General features: G+C 45.5%; 1 protein-coding gene across 17 annotated transcripts in view; it reads left to right on the top strand.

The window, feature by feature from the left end:
* The window catches only part of CEP350 (centrosomal protein 350), a 76,685-nt gene extending 59,864 nt beyond the window's left edge, over window positions 1–16,821 (top strand). For 10 of the 17 annotated variants that reach the window (XM_053984508.1, XM_053984506.1, XM_053984510.1 and 7 more), the window contains 2 exons: window positions 367–489; window positions 6,974–11,040. In XM_053984508.1, coding sequence (XP_053840483.1) covers window positions 367–489; window positions 6,974–7,138 — 288 coding nt within the window. In that variant the 3' untranslated portion in view covers window positions 7,139–11,040. Of the gene's footprint in view, window positions 1–366; window positions 490–6,973; window positions 11,041–12,934 lie in introns of those variants that run through there. The other 7 variants (XR_008438259.1, XR_008438256.1, XR_008438257.1 and 4 more) reach the window with 7 other exon arrangements.
* The last annotated feature ends 1,784 nt before the right edge of the window (window positions 16,822–18,605 follow it).

Genomic DNA, 18,605 nt, shown 5'->3' with positions numbered 1-18,605 from the left:
TAGGAAAGCAAAGAAAATAAAGAAATAGTATTATCTAAATCACTCTGTTGGTTGAGAAGATTTTCAAAAGCATGTGGCTGGGGACAGCAGGGACACAGGACAAGGACACCAAATTCTCACCCTGCTTTTCTTTAATATTTTCCCGTAAAATAAATTGTCGGAATCCTGTTTGTGTAGTGTTGAAAGTGTCTGTTCTCAAGGTTGAAACAGCAGTGGGTGTCTTGTTTTCCCCCCCACTTCTGGGTTTAATAATTGTCCTGCAAGCTGATGTGAAATCTATAGTGTGACTTTTCAGGGCAGCTGCTTTGTGCATACCTTTAATTTCTTAGCTCAAATGTGATAAATCTCACCTTTACTGTTCTGTAGAACTTCATTGCAGCTGAAGTACTGAAGTTGTTCAGCCTGAGGAAAGAGCCTAACCACAAAACAGACTGGCAGAAGATGATGAAATTTGGGCGGAAGAAACGAGACCGGGTGGATCACATACTAGTAAGTGGATGAAAACAAACAATCTTGTCAGATGCTGTCCATTAGACTGAAGTGTGGCATATGAATGTATTTTCAGTATTCAGTCATACTGTTTAAAAAATACAAAGTGTACATGAGGTGTCAAAAGTCCAGTGCCAGTGAGGGAAGGTGACTTGAGTTAATTCTGCCTACTCATTTGACTGCAGTATAAATTCACTCACTCCCAAAAAGCATGAATTTCCAGAAGGAAACAATTAAATATTTGAATTATTTAAATTTTTTTCTTTGAGATGGGAATATGTTTTTCCTCTTACTTTAATATAAAATGTTTTTATTTTGAAGTACTATTATTTTATTTGAGACAGTGATACAGAGAATGTAATTAAACTAGTGAATGCAGCTGCCACTGGGGCAGAGACAGTTCAGTGTTAAAACTGCCTAAGATGGAGCATGTCTGGCTGTGTACAGTTTTTGAAAGTTATTTTGTTGTCTTGTATTGCCAGGATGGTTAACATCTTTATTGGCTATAATGATAGTGAAGGTTCTGCTTGGGAATATGAGTCATCATTAACACTGCTTCACTTAATTACACCTGGAATTGATTCCACACAACGAGCACATATGAGTAATTTGGAGTTGTCGGTCGTGTGGTCTTTTAATTGCCCATCACTGGAAGGTTTCCAACACAGGGGTTTAATTGTATGTAAATATAATATCTATTTATAAATCCCAGTACATCCTGATACACTTGATTCTGGGATATAGATTTTGTTAAAGCATGCACCAAAAAATTCCATGTTTCGATCCCGAAGGGAACTAATATAACAGCTATTATGCATGTGTACCAACTTCCTAATTTTTTTGCAACATAGCTAGAAAGAAAGATTCCTGGCTGGAAACATTTGTTCTAGTTGAAGGCATCCAGAGTGCTTCAAGTGATGTTTGAAGTTCAGACAATCCAGTCTGTGATTTACATGCAGAGCCAGATATCAAAGATTAATTGAGCTTTGACAAGTTTGGCCTAATAAATAATGTGTTTAATTTTATTGTGTTTTCACAAGAATATGGTAATAACACTTCAGCTGAAGACTGGAAATAACTCTGTGAAGGTTGCAGCATGCTATGCTTTAGGAATAAGCCAGTCCCAGGGGCATTTCTTACAAATTTATACTGTGATGTGAGGCACTATCAGAGGAACTTTTAACTGAAAATCTAAGGAGATAAGGCAAGAGAAACTGAACTCTATTTTATTAAAGTCTCTGTGAAACATGAAGTATTGGACAGCTTTCTCTGTCTCCTAGTCAACCCCAGCTTAAGGTCATGAGTTCTGTGGTAACACAGACCCAAGGCCAGAAGTGGATATACAGGTGCAAGACCTGCTGCCTATCCCCAGTAGCTCATGGGGTAGCTCTAAACTGAGAGGCCAGGTTTAGAATTCTCCAGATTATGCTGAAAGTGTATTCAAGTAGTACAAGAGAGCAGTTTCCTGAAAGGGAAAATGAGATTGCTTTTGTAGGTTTAGGTGCTGTAGAGTCGTCTTTGAAAATCACAATTCAAACTACTTAGTTCCAGTTTGTGTGAAGATGTAGCCAGTATGCACCACTACAGTGTGTAGGGGATGTCATGTAAATACACACATGAGCTGATTGATTCCCCACCTTCTTTTGATGCTTGTAAAGGCAATGACTGTTAGAATAAAACATGATCTTTTTAAAGCAGAGATGAATATTCTTAGGCTTCTGTTACTTGCGTTTAAACTTACAGCACAGTTTCTTCCCAGTTTCTTCATTTCCACGTTAAGTCAAATTAACCTTAAAATGAAAACATCCCTTCACAGTTTTCTGCTGAGACAACTGTGTATTTTAATGATACTGAGAAGACTGAACACACCTGACTGTCCAGTTCTGTCTGACCCAGGAGCTGGGCATGACTTTTATTTCTTCTGTAGGCACAGAAACAAATGCCAGGCTGTTTGACTGAACTTCCTCTCTCCCTGATTATGCCTGGATGTGCCATTCTGGGTTTATCATATTAAACTTAATTCCCAGTGGAAGGTTCATGCCTGTGGGAAGGGGCACAGCAGGAGAAGCAGCACTGGTGATCTCTGTGACACTGGGACCTCTAGGCTGCCCATCACACTTTCTGGGAACAAAAGGGAGAACAGGATAGGTTAATCCTTTGCCTCCTTGCCCTGCCTGGAGCTTTGCAGCTTCCTCCAATTGCTGCACTTTTAGTTGCATTTTCACTTTGGTCTGTGCTTTCCCAGCACTGACACCAATGTGGTGAGTCATGTTTTAGTGCCAGTGACAAAAGAGCATCTTCCTCTTCTCCCTTTTGCAGCATTCGTTTTGTCTTCAATCAGGCATCTCTGTCTTCAGAAAATAATTTATATTGGGATTCTTCAGGGATCCCTCTGATATGCTGGATATTTCCTCCAGTTACTAACATTTACAGCAAATCTTGGCTTTTAGTAAACAAGTAATGAAAAGTAAACAAGCTTATGAAAAGCTACTTTGTTTAAAACCAAGTTAAAGGAATGTCTAAGTATTTGCTTTCTTCCCTTTTAGTCCTTTCATGTTCTTCCTTTATCACATGTGTGCTGTCTGTTCTTTGTGGAGAATGTCAAATGTACATTTTGGTACATCAGGGCTGCCAGCACCTTTCAAAACTTGTTTTTAAACTACAGCAAGAACTCTCTCCTTATTTAAGTTCAGGTGCCTGACAATAGGTTGTTTCCACTGCTTTTTTTTCCCACTTGGGTCTTCAGCCAAAACTCCCTGTGCTGATCTGTTTGCATGGGGCTAGAACAAACTCTGCCATTGCTTTCCCTGCCAGCCCCCCCTTCTCTTTTATGTGGAGCTTGAGAAAGCAGAGTTCACATGATACTGCCAAACCTATGTGTTTGGTTTTCACACCTGAGGAGCTTGCCAGCAGAGTGCTGCAAAGCGCTTGATCTTCTGACCTGTTCACTTAACAACCAAAATGTTTCTCTGTGCAGAAGCTCTGCAACAAAGCGGAGCTGTTCCTCCCTAGCTGGCTTAATTGGAAAGCTTGAGGTGCCACTGCTGCAGCACGCCAGATCTACACCCAAGGGGAGTGCACAGTAAGAAGATACTGAAAGGCTGTTTGTATGCTGTGTCTTAAGGTTTCCAGGCACTCTGAGAGCAAAGGGCTGTGAGACTGCACCTGCCTGCCTTCCTCCTGCTGGCCTTCTTCCAAGACACTACTTTGTACGTGGATGCTTATTCTTTTCAGTCTCCCAAATAGCCTACTGACTACTTAAATGTAGTATATTTTAGAGATATTCTTGGTTTTGAACAGGAATATCAAGAAATCAAAACATGCTAAGTCACTCTCTAAATTTCTTTCTGATTACTTTATGTGGGGTTTTTTTAGGTGCTGTGACATTTAGTAGAGGGCCAGCAGGATCATGTGACCATGTTATCTCCTGGTTTTTCTTTTGTGTGCATTCCTTCCTTCTTTAAATGTTTGGTTTTCTTTTTTTAATATAAAAAGTGTGCATACAAAAAAAAAAAAAAAAAAAAAAAAAAAAAAAAAAAAAAAAAAACAGAGGAAAAAAATACCACACAGCCTTCTGCATTTCATTGCTCTTTATGTTTTCATGTAGGGTGGAATTCAGTTTCATTAAAACTGTAGTTTTCCTGACTTCACCCAAATGCAGTTTCTTTCTGGTATAGAGATCTTGCTTCCTAATATCAAACATGTGAAGTTTTACTTTTGTCATGAGAAAGTGCAAAGCCCATTTCCTTGCAAGCCATGATAGTTGTCAAATATTAAAGAAACTGTCTCAGTTACTTAGGAGCAGTTTGATCCACAACAAATGGATCAAATCTTTCCCAGACAAAGGAGTTGCAACTGCCTTGGCTCAGATGTGCAGCCAGAGCTGCAAAGCAGCACAGCAGTCTCCACACGTGTTCTGAATACACTGTAAACAGGACTTACCTGCAGCTGCAAATTGCACGTTCTCACAGTTTTCCAAAAGTATGCTCGAGGAAGTCCTCCTAATGCCAAAGGAAATTGTGCACTCTGCCTCTGAGAGAGGGAGGAATGATACAGGCAAGAGAAAATTAATCACTGATACTGTTTTTCTTTCTGGTATTATTAAACATCCAGCCTTTCTCTGCCTGGATCAAGTACCTTCTCCCCTCTCATTTACTTCTTTATCTCTCTTCCCTGCTTGAGCACAGTAAAGAAGTTGTCTCATCACACAGTTGTCAGGGAGACAGAATAAACAGCACCTTAGCGTGGATCTGGATATTGAGGTTTGTTCAAGGCCAGTGAGGTCAGAGCTTTTAACCTGCTTGATTATTTTACTCACGAGCTTCCTCCATCCTCAGTGTTACCTTCACTAAGTCTTGACTTCACTTCTCAGCATTGGAATGGCTGCTGGCCTGGGAGGGCTGGGCAGAAAATCCAGCCAGTCCTGTGGTGCAGCTGCTCCAGGTTACCAGCCTTGGATGTCATCGGTAGAGGTCCCTGGGCATCCCCTGGCATTTGTCTCCACCCACCTCCTTTGTGTTCAGGATCTTCCCCCATTTCCAGGATCTTTCCTGCAGCAGCCATCTTCACCCTCTCCCTTTGAGCCCCCTATATTTTTTTCCCAAATCACTTCTGCTTTTAGGGAATCCTTTTCCAGCATCACTTCTTCCTTTCATGACCCCTGTCTCTTTCTTTTCCTTATCTAAACAGTCTATGAAGCGGACACATAACACATGATCAGTCTGCAAATTGCTGCTTCTATCTTATGCTTCTTTATTGATGGGAGGACTTGGGACATGCTGCTGTTTACTTTATCAGTATTTACAACCAGCACATACAGGTTGCAAGCAGCACGTTTCTGTGTGAGAGTTCAGGAGTCTCTTTCAGACATTCACCCCCATAAAAACCCACACCCAATTATCTACCACTTGTTAGCCTTCCATTTAAATTATCTTTCACCTACAGCACTCCTTCAAAGTTTGATTGCAAATGGTGTTGCTTCTTCCTTATTAGTAACAAGCCTAATGAAGCCATTAATGCCTTGTCCTTGACAGCTGTGTGGGAAAGAGGCACTTGCTGTGGTAGCACAGATTTGTAAGCAGGCAGCATGACTCTTCCAAAGCTGTTTGCAGGATGAGATCCCTGCCCCTCTCCCCAAGCTCTCTTAAGAGAGGGAGAAAGGAGCTGTCAGCCTGAAGCCCCGTGTCTAAGTAGGACTTTATGAATGGCTGCAAATCCTGCAGCAGTGCCAGTTCCCTGGGGTTCCCACAGCAGGCTTTTCTTGGGCTTCACACTCTGCTGGGGTTATTGAATCATCATTGTGCCACAGCAGCTGTCAGCTTCAAAACAGACCAGTTTCTGGGAGGTTTAGCTTCAGGCAAAAGGAAGAGAATGTGTTGGGGCTATAGTTCATGTTCTGTCTCAGAAAATAACACTATTACATACTGATCCTGGGTTAGTGGATTTTTCAGTATGTTTAACCTTAGTTTGGCAGTGTTTAGGTCTCTGCCCCACTTGTACACTGTAAATGTATTTTGAGGTCAGAGTGTAAGATTTATGGGCAAAGGAGGTTTCTGCTGAAGCTGAGCAGAGACAGAGCTTTTAACAGGGTTTTTTTGTCATTTTAAATACAAGTGATGTTTGCATTCATTCCTTGTTTCTAAAATGTTTGAGATCTGTTAAGGTTTGTCTGTAATACTGAAATGGTCAGTAAGACAAATTTTTAGTAAGTTTAATTGAAGACATCCAATTTCAAGAGACTCTCAATAAGACTTGTTTTGCTGAATGAAATGATATATTTCATTCTGATACTAAACCACCTATTTGTCAGTGAGCACTAAAAGGGGATTTTCTTTGTCAATAATTTAGCAATAGAAGGAAATAAGTACTTTTTGAATGTACTGGTACAAAATTCCATTTGCAGTAATGCTGTCAAATCCAACGAAGCATGGAGTATTCTGTGCAAATGAGTTGTAATGCTGTCTTATAACACTTGCAAGCATTTTGTCTTCCTATGCAGAAGCATTGGAAGTTAGTTGTTTCCCTAAAGTTTTCTTATTATATTATAAACTGAACTGCAGTGAAATCTTTTCTTATACCCCTTGCCCTCTTCAAGGCCTTTCCATTATTTCTTGCTAGTTTAAGCCGCATGGAATCAACTTCTTGCAAAAACATAATTAGGAACTAATTAATTAATATAGCTTCTACTGTTGGCCGAGACTATCCCATTAGCTGAGTCCTTTCAAGTGAAAAAGTTGTGCAGGAATGTGAAAGCCTTTAAAATGGATGCTGCAGTGAAGAGTAGAAAACATTCATCCAGTGAAATGCCTGGTTCAGACAGATCTGTGTTTGTTTTGCTATTCCAAGCGTTTCCTGTAATCTCTTACAAAGACAGATATGTTGTTGACAGGCAGACTCTGCTTTGGACTCTTTCTGGAACTTTGCAGGCAATATTACTTTAAAGCAACAGAATTGTAATGTTTCTATTGCCTTTCTACCCTCCAAGGTGCAGGAACTCCACGAGGAAGAAGCGCAGTGGGTGAACTACGACGAGGATGAACTGTGTGTCAAGATGCAGTTGGCAGATGGGATCTTCGAGGCCTTAATCAGAGACACTGTTAATGTACTGAACCAGATAAATGAGAAACAGCGGAGGCTGCTGCTTGTCTAACAGTGCTGAAGTGAGCTCAGAGCTGCCAACCACGGCGTCACAGCCCTCTCTGACTTCTGATCTGCTCTCCTCCCTGCACATGCTGCAGCTGGACTTCCACGCATGGGGTTCCCAGGCAGTTCAGATGGGATGAAAAGAACCTGAACTGGCTGCCAAGGCCTCGCACCAGATTTATTGTTTGAAACAAGCTGATCCCTCACTTGAGCCTGCTTTGAGGAGTGCTCAAGACTGTTCATGTGCCATAACTGTCAGTTATGTCCCATAACTGTCAGCAGCTGCCTGGGGCCCCGGCCTGAGGCTTTGACATGTTCAGCTTGTTCCCTGAAAGAGTTGGGTTAAGTTGGGATATTGGCTGTTTTGCTGAAATGGTGGTCAGCCATCAGTACTCAACTTGTCTTTAGAAATGTGTGTAATTTGGAGAAGCAACAGTTTGGTCAGGTTTTTGTCCTAAACAGAGACTTACCATACTGAACAGTGTTATAATCTTAACACATCTTCTCCTGAAGCCCTAACAATGTGCATCAGTTCCTTCTGCTTCAGAGCCTATTTAATTCACTTCTCCATGAAGCTGGTTTTCATCTTTCTTCTGTGATGTGGTACCGAGCATGGTGCCAGCCCAGTCCAGGGAAATTAGATGATGTTTCTTCCTGCCTACAAGTAAAGAATTCTTGCTGCTTTGCTCTGAGATGGAGCAAGATAAAGCCTGCCTAATGTCAAGTGTGAAAGATGAGCCCATGGACAACTTTCCTCCTACCATGTAGCACTTCTCTTCCTGGAGCACCAGCTGCTCCCAGATAATGGATACTCAGGATTTTCTCAGGCACGAGACATGCAGGAGTGGAAAACATTTCCTCACAAAAATTTGGCCTTCAATCCCTCAGCTTTCTCCTTACTGTCACCTAATGAATTGGAGAAGGTGTTACTTGAACAATTTAGAGAACAGAGTGTATTCACCAAAGAAAGCAGTGTCTGGTGCTTGACTGTCTGCATGTTTTGTGCTTGTGGGTTTTTTATTTATTTTCAGATAATTTATTATGTGGATTACAGGAGAGTGTCCAGTGCAGTTGGCTGCACTGTCTTGTGTTTTGAGACAGACAAACTTGAGAGAGCATCTGGTTTGGAAACTTGCAGAGCCCTATATTCTTCACACAAAACCTCCAGCTTCACAAGGCAGATACGAGGGGGTGAAGGTAGGAACAGCCAAACCTCAGTGACCAAGGGTGGGACGCAAAGACAGGTCTAGGAGTGGAGCTTGAAAACCGAAGCAGCTGGTTCAGAGACAATGGACAGTTGAGGGGGCTGAGCTGAAAAATTGTGTGAAAATTCCCAGCTCTTTCTATTCCCTTCCTTTCCCACAACTTCTGCACCATATTATGTGGTTGATTTTGGTTGATTTGGCTGGATTCATCTGCGGTGTCATTCTGCTGAGTGCTGGTTCCTGACCTGTTCTTCCTGTTCTTGTGGTTTTTGTGGAGGAACACAGACAATCTGGGGTCAAACGCTGATGCCTTAACAGTGGATGTCCCTGTTTGCTAACCTGGGACAAGACCCAGAGGAAAGTCAGATTCTCCAGGCACTGGAGTGTAGACAGACACTTTGAAGCCCTCAGAGGTGCCTCAAAGATGTTGCAGGCCACAACAGGCGTGCTTGGTTCTTGGGCTTCCTGCTGTGCATACCTTTTCTACTGCTCCAGTTTGGTTTCTTTTTTTTTTTTTTTTTTTTTTTTTTTTTTTTTTTTTTTAGTTGTTTATTGTTTGGGATTTTTTGAAAGCTATCATTGGAATATTTGCATTTTGCACAATGACACACAGCTGGTAATTCTTCAGGGACAGCACTGGGAAATGTTGGATTTGCCAGAGGTCCATACAGATTCTCAGATATAGTGTTGCCAGCACCTCACTTGTGAGTTAGTGGTGAGCCATATCCATGGGAGCTCTGTGAGTGGAAGAACAAGGAGGAGATACTGGTGAATAGGGACACCTCCAGTGGGAATATGTATGTCTGTCCCTCAGTAGTGGGCCTTTTGGCTGGCTGGAAGTCAAATGGTCTTGGAGCATTGCTCAGCTTTTTTCTCAAGTGATTCATTTGTTCATGTCAAATGTCATGATGCTGAACCAGGAAACCTTTGGATACTTAAGACAGAAGCAAACTAAAGCTGCTAGATTTAACCAGCATGGTGTCACTGACTGGGTCACCACCTCAGATTCCCTTTCCTGGGTGTATCTCTTTCAATAGCAAGGATTGCTATTTTTATAGGTAGCAATTATGGAAAGAGGACAGAAACCTGCAGAGTCGGTTAGTACCTGGAGCATCAGGTCAGGTTCTGTTCTGTAGATTCTGTGGCCAATGTTGAGAAGGTTGTCCTGCATCCCCAGGGCTTTTTGCTGTTCTGAGGGCCTCAGGGGGTGTTTCTGGTCTGTCCAGCAGGAGTGGAGAGGTTGTGCAGTTGGGCCCAACAGGTTATGGGGGCCTGTTGGAGCTTGTGTGCCTGTTGTCTTTTGGCTGTAGTACCCTTCACAGAAGCACTAACTGTTTTTATCAGGTGTTTGGACAGAAGGAAGCTGTGTCTAAGTAATGGCTTTGTTCCTTTGCAGGCATCACTGATTTATTTTTGGTAGCAATCCTTGCTAGGAGTAACCCTAAAATGACTTGAACGTACATGAATTACCTTCTCAATACCTCACGTGTGTTGAGTTGCTTTGAGTTGAGTGTATGTTCAAAACCTCAAGTGGGTTGAGTACTTGTGGACTGATGATTACTGCGATGAAGCAAGGGTCAGGCTGGGTCAGGCTGGTAGTGAGGAGATATGGGGGAGCCTGGGGTCCCACAAACAGGCTGAATTCTCTGCTTCTCTCCCCAACCTTCCCTTTGTAAGAACAAGATGATATTTCTGCATCCTGGTTATCTTGGTGCAACTACATAAGAAGATTCAAGGCTGGGACATTTTGCTGAGACCTGTGAGCTGTTTGGGGCAGCAGCTGTCATCACTGGGGACATGCTGCTCCATCTTCGGAAGGATCTCTGAGCCAGGCTGGAAAGCCCAGGCTTGTGGGAGCACGGAGTGTGAGTACCTCTGTAACAGCAGGATGCTCTGTGAGCCAAGCCCTGAAATATCAGTACTTCTGCCTTTCAGAGAAGGCTTGTTCCTCACAAGGTGGAATGAGGGATTGAAAAATCCCATCTTGTTCCTTTTCCTTTCTTGAAAAAGTGGCCTTAGCTTTTTGCAATACTTGAATAAGTGTGTACCTGCAGAAGACCTTCAGTAGCACAGTGACAGAGACCTTTTAAGTGACTATTCTGCAAGGAACTGTGTGCAGTTCCAACTTTCATATCTCTTTGCTACCTTAAGAGTATTAGGAAAACAAAGTACTTTTCAGCAGACAAACATTTGAGTCTTGCAAGGTATTTAGTGCATCTGAAGTGTTTACAAACCAACTAAAATGGAGAAAAGCAAACTATTGAACTTACTTGTAATTTAAGTGTTAAATGCAAAATTATATACAGATGAAAAAGGAATACTGTAATTAACCTGCATTTACTGGGGGGGGGGGGGTTCCTTGATTTTGCAGAGCCTTTTGATACACATTTGCAAAGCCGCCTTTTGGGAGGCTCGGTCTCCCGTGTACTGTGTTGTGGAGATGCTGAAAAGAAACCCATTTACTGTGTATGTGTAAATAACCTGGTAACTTGGGGTTTGGGCCAGTTTCAGCTCATGTTCACATCCACAGCAGCTTTGCACAGTAGACCGACCCAAGGATGTGGAGGGGTTGGGGAGGTTTTTTTGTAATTAAGAACTGTAAAATAACCAGGATGGTCCCTGTGTACACCAGTGTAAATATCTTTGGTAACTGAAATGTACTTTAAGAGAACAAAATCTGTAAATAAACTGATTTATAAATTAATCTTGTTTCCTGCATTTTATAAAATGGAGCTTTCTAATTAACCAAGCAGTTGCTAATTCTGACGGTGTCCTGGAGATTTGTCCCTTGTATGTTCCCCTTTCTGTGTGATGCTGTACTTGGGATGCCAATCACAGTCTACAAAATCCCATTAGAGTTGCCTTAATTATAATCATAACTTTATTACCATTTCCTTATTGTTAAAGCTGACTCTTGATAACACCAGATGTCATGGTTTGACACTGGCGCAATGCCAGCGCCCCCATGAAAATGCACCTTCCCTAAATAAATGCTGTGAGATGTTATCAGGAACAGAGCAGAGCGGGCCCAAGCTTAATAACAAAGGGGAAAAAACTTTATTAAACTACTACTAATACAGAAAACACATAAACTAAATCCAGGATGAAGAGCTTTTAAAACACCCCTCCTCCTCCCAATTCCAAAAACACCCACCATGAAACATCACCTGGGATTCCTGATCAAATTACCACCCTTCAGATAATCAATACTCAAACTATCAAGGGAGAGAGAAGTCTCTCTTGCGCCACAGACCCCCCAGGAAACACAGTTGCCACACCCTGTGTTTCCCTGTCACACATGGCAACCGCCCAGAGAAAATCTGCCAGTGTGACACTCTCCTTTCCATGTCACAGTGCTCTCACCACCATGCATGGACAGACTGCTCATAGGGCTCCTTTAAGGATGCTTTGCCACGGACCCAAGGATACAATAGTTCAGCTTCTCATCTTGGGACTACAGTCCCCCCCATTTTCCCCTGGGGTCAAGGGTCCAAGAACAGGAATCACCTTCTTCCCGAAGACAGAGGGTATCACCATTCCCTCCTCAGCTTTCTTCGGTTCTTGCCATTCCTGTGCTGTTTGAAGCTGAAACAGGTCTCCTTGGGTCACCACTGCATCCCCCTAAAATGCAGTCTCTATTGCAGGAAATTTTGGTTCAGTCCATGGCTAACAAGAAAAGTCCAGCCAAAAGCTACTTCATCATCTCCTCCCACCTAAATATTTCTTCTTCTAACATCTCAGGTCCCAGACTGTCTCTCTTCCACTACAAATCAAGGAGGAGTAATATTTTACAAAGCCCTCATTTCCTGGAAAGGGTTAAAAGTTCAGACTCCCTGGACGGCTGATATCTCGGTCCAGCGTTCCGTCTCCCACGCTGGGCACTATCCCCCCCCCCCTTTCTCCTTCTCCTCTGCCGGCAAATTTCCAGGTGCTGCCAGGCTCTCCGTCACTTTCCCTCTGTGGGGGGGGGAACAAAGGCATCTCCGCTTCTCTCCACCCTTCCGTCCACAGGAGCTGGCTCGGTTCCAGACCTTCAGCCCCTCGGCCTACCTGGACAAGGCCGCGTGGCTTCCCCTCCCCCACCCAGCCCATGGCTGGGCAGGGGAGAGTCTGCACTCTCTGACGACCGGAACCAAAAGAGACAGTTCTCCTGGGAGTTCTTGCTTTTAACCCCCTGTGTTCTCAGAGGTGTGTCCATACTTTCAGTGGTCACTCCAGGTGCCAATATCTAAACCTGACCACTGATTGGTTTGACCCAACTTCCTGGGAAAATTCACTTCCATGTCAAACCACGACACCAGAAAATAGCATTGCGCAATCATTGCAGGAGTTCACTGTGGGAGAAAAACTACTCCTTGCACATATTTATTTAAAATATGTTTTAAAAACTCATGTTTTAAAACATTTTTATGTTAAACAACAGTTTTGGAATTAAATTCTGCAGAACCTCAGTCTTGTTTTGTATTTCTAAATTGGTACAGCCCTGTAGAGCAGCTGTTAGCAGCACCAATCCTGTCCTCACCAAGGGTCAAATATTGCTCCCTGGAAACTTTATGTGTTGGTGGAACTTTTCTAAATCTTCGCTGTTTTCTTTCCAGGACAAGAAAAAACGAAATCACTTTAACACATGAAAGGTCCTGGAGCTCTGTAAGAGGACAGCCAAGCACTTGCAGTGCCAAACCACAGGTGTGGGCATGTGGTGATGGAGTGGCAGTGTGAAGGTGTGAGCCAAGGAGCACAGGTGTTTATTGAGCCTCCTCAATAAACTCAGTGCCTCTGGCCACCCCTGCTCTGGTACCTCTGCTGTGTTTTGGTGTCTTTTTTTAATGTACAGCCCAGGAGAAAAGGCTTTGCTTTCCATTTACTGCAGACCCTCTACAAAACCCAGCATTGGTCTTTCCAGCTTGGAGGACACTGTGTGACCATCAGCTCCTCACCTACCTGGGAGGGCTGTTTGCATTAAATGGGGGGGACCTGTATGAGCTAAACCATTGCAGTTATTTGTTCTCTGCTTTTCTTTAGCAGAGGTACTTCATCCTGGAGGAGGACTTGTTGCATTCAGGCTTCTATTATGGAAGCAGCTTCGCTGCAGTCCCGCAGTGCCGGTGTGCCGTAGGGCTGGTCCTCAGTGGAGCGTGCTGGGGACACCGTCACAGCCCTCAGACAAACAGGAGGACATCACAGCCCTCAGACACCATCACAGCCCTCAAACAAGAGGACGTCACAGCCCTCAGACAGGAGGACGTCACAGCCCTCAGACAGGAGGACGTCACAGCCCTCAGACACCATCACAGCCCTCAGACAGGAGGACGTCACAGCCCTCAGACACCATCACAGCCCTCAGACAGGAGGACGTCACAGCCCTCAGACACTATCACAGCCCTCAGACAGGAGGATGTCACAGCCCTCAGACACCATCGCAGCCCTCAGACAGGAGGACGTCACAGCCCTCAGACAGGAGGACGTCACAGCCCTCAGACACCATCACAGCCCTCAAATAGGAGGACATCACAGCCCTCAGACAGACAGGAGGATGTCACAGCCCTCTGAGCTCGACGGTTGAACCGGCCAAACGCAGTGGTGGGTCCTTGGATGTCCAAAGGGCTGAGGTCAAGTGGTGCTGCAGCCTCAATGTCCTCATTAGTGAGCAGCAGGAGAGCATCCGTGCCGTACCTTTCCTTGCCCTGCAACGATTTTACTCCACGAGTCCTGTATTTTTGGACAACTGTCTACTTGCATCCATCCCTGCAAGGGGCTCAGAGTGCATTTCATGTTGGAAAAAAAAACCTGACCTGTGCTTCTCTGGCTGAATAAGAGGCTTCCTTTAAAAACAGCTCAAGCTGTGGGAGTGCTGCCAAGGTGCTCTGGCGGGTGATGCAGCAAACTGCTGCATTGCTCCTGCTGTCCTTGCCCAGGATGCCCAGCAATCAGCGTGATGAAGGCTCTCATTTCCTCATTTGCAAGTCTACGTTGCTTCACTTTGTCACTGACTTTCTACCCGTGGTGTTTGTGCAACTCTTCCCAGAATCCTTGGAGCACAGTTACCTTTGACAGCCGTTTCCCCTGTGGACCTGGTGAAACTCCTGGGTTGGGCAATGGCCAGCAGCTGCCTTCCCGATGGCACTCTGGATTGAGTGGGACTATTTGGTGCCTCCCTTCCTAGGTACAGCCCATTCCCAGGTGCCTCCCTGGGGATGTGGTGCCAGCTGCAGCCATCCCACGTGCTAAAATGCCTGGCAGAGCACTGGAGCACTTGAAATGTTGACTCTGCTGCAGACGTGCTGTGCCCTGCCTAGCACAAGGGCTTCTGCAATGTCCAGGCTCTCATTAACACAGCCCTGAGAAGAAAAGGAGTTGGTGGGGAGCTGTTGAACACCAGCAGCTCTTCAGAGTGCAGGAAGGAGAGGAGTGGGGCTGCACAGCTGCTGGCAGCCAGCCCAGAGCATGGGCCATTGCCTGGCAGGAATGCAGATGAGATGTAATGGAGTTTGAAAGTGTAGGGCACTCTCTGGGATGCCGGTCCTGTGGGGGAGGGAAAGGCACCCTGTGAGACCTGGAAACTGAAGCAAACAAAACCCCTAGCCCCAGCTCTGTACCTTCCAGCTTCCTCATGAATAAGGTCCTGCAGAAATTTGGGGAAAAGGAGGAGAATAGAGTAACTCTGTTCAGGAGGGTGATGGTTGGACAGGTTCAGGGGTGTAGAGGAGACTCCTGGAGTACAGATACCTTCTTTTGCCTGCCAGGAGTGCTGATGGCCTGGAGCAGGTGGTTGCTGCTCTGAATGTTTTTCTCTTGGCCCCAGTTTTCCAGCCCTTTGCTCCACCTGTACAAGACCTGCTGTGTCCCTTGGGCTGTGTTCCCTCCTTGATGTGGGTTTCCAGTGGCTTCCTCTTGCATGAAGTCTAGACTGACTCAAACTCAGATTTTGTCTGAGAATTTGCTGGAGGTGGAAGTAACACCACTTCTGGGGGGTGTCACAGCTACGATTTGATTTTATTCCAGCAAAATAAAGGACGCTGCAGGGGATCCCAGTGCTCACGTGGCTTGGATTGAGGAGCTCGGCAAGGAGCCTGGTCCAGTGTCTGTGTTTGGCTGCGTTGCTCCGAGGACTGATGGAGCCAGCACTGCTCAGTGAACCTGTGATTGGGCACAGCAGTCCTTGGAAGGTGAGACCTTGCTTACGTTGCAGGACTACTGTCAGAACAAGAGAGGAGTGCTCCATTGTCATCCCTGTGGTATTCTCAGTTTCATGCGCTGCAATTAAACCACCTGCCAAATAATGATGTGGCAAATCTGGGGGTGTGGTCTCCTCCGATCTTCTTCTTAAAGCTGGGAACATGAGCTGGACTGGAAAACATCTGCTCTGTGCAGCCTGGGTAATGGTAATCATTTATGACTGTTAGTAGATCTGAAATTTGCAGGTAAAACCTTTCCTACCCAGACATACCAACGACAGTGTCGGTTCCTCCTGGTCTCCCTGGATTCTTCTGAAAAGAGCAAGGGCAGCATGGCTGCTGTCCTTTGGAGCAGGGATGAATCAGCAGTGGGGGAATAGCAGAAGGCTGGTACTGCTATATTCTGTCTGCAGATGCAAACTACGCGAACACATTCATCATCCTGAGAATGCACCCCAGATTTGATTTTGTGCCTCTTGTTATTACAGGCTGGTTGGGCTTGAAAGGTAGAAATCAACGATTTCTGACTAAGCCTGTCTCGTGGAGTCAGAAATTCCCAGCTGCCAGCAGGGGCTTTGAGGGGCCATCCTGGTCTTCACAGGTGTCAGCCTGGCAGAGCCAATGCAGAGCGTGGGAAGCAGTCAGGATTTGCATCCACTCCGGGTGTTATTCCCTGTCACGGCAAAGCTGGCAGGTTTGTGGCACAGATGCTGCCAAAGGTCTTGTCTGAAGCCATATCTCAGCTGATGTGTGACTTGTGCCACCAAAGAAAAAGTGCCACCTGGACTGGAATGTCAGGGAGGTGGCAAGTGGCACAATTTTCCCTTGCTCTCTGAGGGAAGTGAGGCTTTTTCTTTTTATTCACAGAAGGACCATGCTTTAAGTAGTGCTGTGCTGCAGATCAAAGAGGACTTTCTTGAGTTCATCATCTTGTGAAGTCTGGAGAAAGGAGAACTGTTGAGCTTCCTCTGCAGCTGGTATTTCCAAGGTGCTTGCAGGGGTGTTGGATGCAAACCTCTCTGAGCAGCCTGTGAAATGCCAGTGACGGCTGCCGTGATTGTATCATGAGTCTTGCATTGGTTGCGTGTTTTCCTTGGAGTCAGTTCCTGGAATCACACAATTAGGTAGGAATGTGTTCTATAATTTTCAAGGAAGAAAGTCCATTTCAGGATCTCCCTGTGGTCCTGAACCTTCACAACTAAAGGGGAATGAGGAGGTCCTGGGTCTGCTTGCCTGGCCATTCGGAACATTTTATAGACAGATTCATGCTTTTAAAAAGGACAATAAAAGTCTTTCTCCATTTTCTGAAATGCACTCTTTTCCATCACTTCAAGGGCTGAACACATAAAATCCAACCACTCTTTCCTTGTCTCCTCTCTAACCCAGCACAGAGGTGATCTGAGTAGTTTTGTGTCTGAAAATGACATTTTAGGTGCATGAAACAAGTTCTGCAGGGCTTAAATTATTTTGGCGAGATTGTGGCTGCCTTTAGAGGTTCTCAGCCTGTTGATGTTGCCCACGCTTCACTGACTTCAAGGAGATTCCTGCTGGGTGTTAGTCTGGGAAAGGAGATTTTGTGAGCTTAATGAACTAAAGCCACTGCTCAGCTGCAGCACAGAGATTGTGCAGCACAGGGCTCTCTGTGGTCATCCCATGGCCTTGCTGCAGAGTGAAGCACAACTCTCCCCAAAGTTAAGGATGCTGAGGTAGGCACTGAAGGCTTTGCTGTGAAAACCAAGTAGGTTCCTAAATGTGCAGTGGGAGCCTAAAGCTGACCTTTTAGGACTGGCTGGGGTTCAGCAGGTGGACATGCAGCATCACCCAGCACCTGTGTCCTGGTTTTGCTACCTTGCAGGTTCCATTGGCAGCCAGAGACAACAAAAAGGCGTTTCTAAAACCTCCCCAGACTTCTGCTGGTTCTTGACTGCTATTATTTCATCTTAGTTGCTTTCAAATTCAATTTTAAAAGAGTTGTTTCAAAGCCTCTGCTTCATCTTTGGCTTCCCATGCCCTGTGTCAGGGTGTTCTGCAGTGAAAATATGTCTCTTCCCAGTCTGAGGTGCAAGAAAAGCCTCATCTCTTGCTTTGCAGCAGCATTCAAAGGGAAAAAATTATTTTTGGGCAAGTCTGTGCCTGGAAAACTCCACACCCTGCTGCTGAAGGAGGCTATTACCTGGGGAGCCTTGGGGATGGGACGTGCCAGCTGGGCAGTAGGGTCGTGGGTAGCAGCCCAGCAGTTCCCGAGGCAGCAGGAAGCAGGAGCATCCCCACCCCAGGGCTCTGGGGGATGAGCAATGGCATGGCTCACCTCCAAAGGAGCTGGAGCCCCGGGGTGTGGGCTCCTGCCCCTCTGCCTTGCTGTTAGATGCTGGTTTTGCATCTAAAAAAGGATTCAAGGAATTTGGGCTGCCTGGGAGGAAGGGGTGAGCTGGATGTGGAGGATGCTGGCAATTATGCTGGTGCTGAGCAACTCTCCTTTGCCTTGATAACCTAATCAAGCTGATGAGCCCTTAAAATAAGGCTTTAACCTAGGGTGAGATAACGGTGGTGATCTCCCTGAACATGGGGATTTTTGCATTTTAATCACCAGCTGGATGAGGACAAGTCCTGGCAAAGTTCCTGTCAGTAGAGAGGGACTACCTTTCAGAACAGCCCTGCACAGGCTAGGCTGTGTCTCTCTGCCTCCTGGTTAGACAACGAGGCGTGATAATCCCTTAAGGACTTAATTACTCCAGCTGACAGGGCTGGAGCAGACCATTTTTAGCCCCATTCCCATCAGCCTGGACCCTCAGAAGATGGGTGGGAGCAATCCCGAGGGTTGTGTCCACCATGCTCTGTCCCCCTAGGCCAGCCTGTGTCAGGGAGCCCCATTTCCCAGAGCCGTGCCCCGTGTGGAGCCCCTGCCTTCCACTGCCCTGGCGAGCCTGGGCTCTGGCAGGCTTGTTTTTCTAGCATGGCAAGTCCGCCTAAAATGCCTAGGTAGGGCTCAGCACAGATAATGGCCTTCCTGGGGACAGAGCCAGCAACAAGCCCTCAGCAGCCGTGGGCACCCCCATTGCCAGAGGTTCCCTGGCCTCAGGGGTGGGGAGGGAGT

This window comes from Vidua macroura, chromosome 9 (genome assembly GCF_024509145.1).
Source record: "Vidua macroura isolate BioBank_ID:100142 chromosome 9, ASM2450914v1, whole genome shotgun sequence".
In the NCBI taxonomy this organism is placed as follows: domain Eukaryota; kingdom Metazoa; phylum Chordata; class Aves; order Passeriformes; family Viduidae; genus Vidua; species Vidua macroura.
The sequence above is the reverse complement of the archived record's forward strand: the minus strand, read 5'-3'. Positions and strand labels throughout refer to the sequence as shown.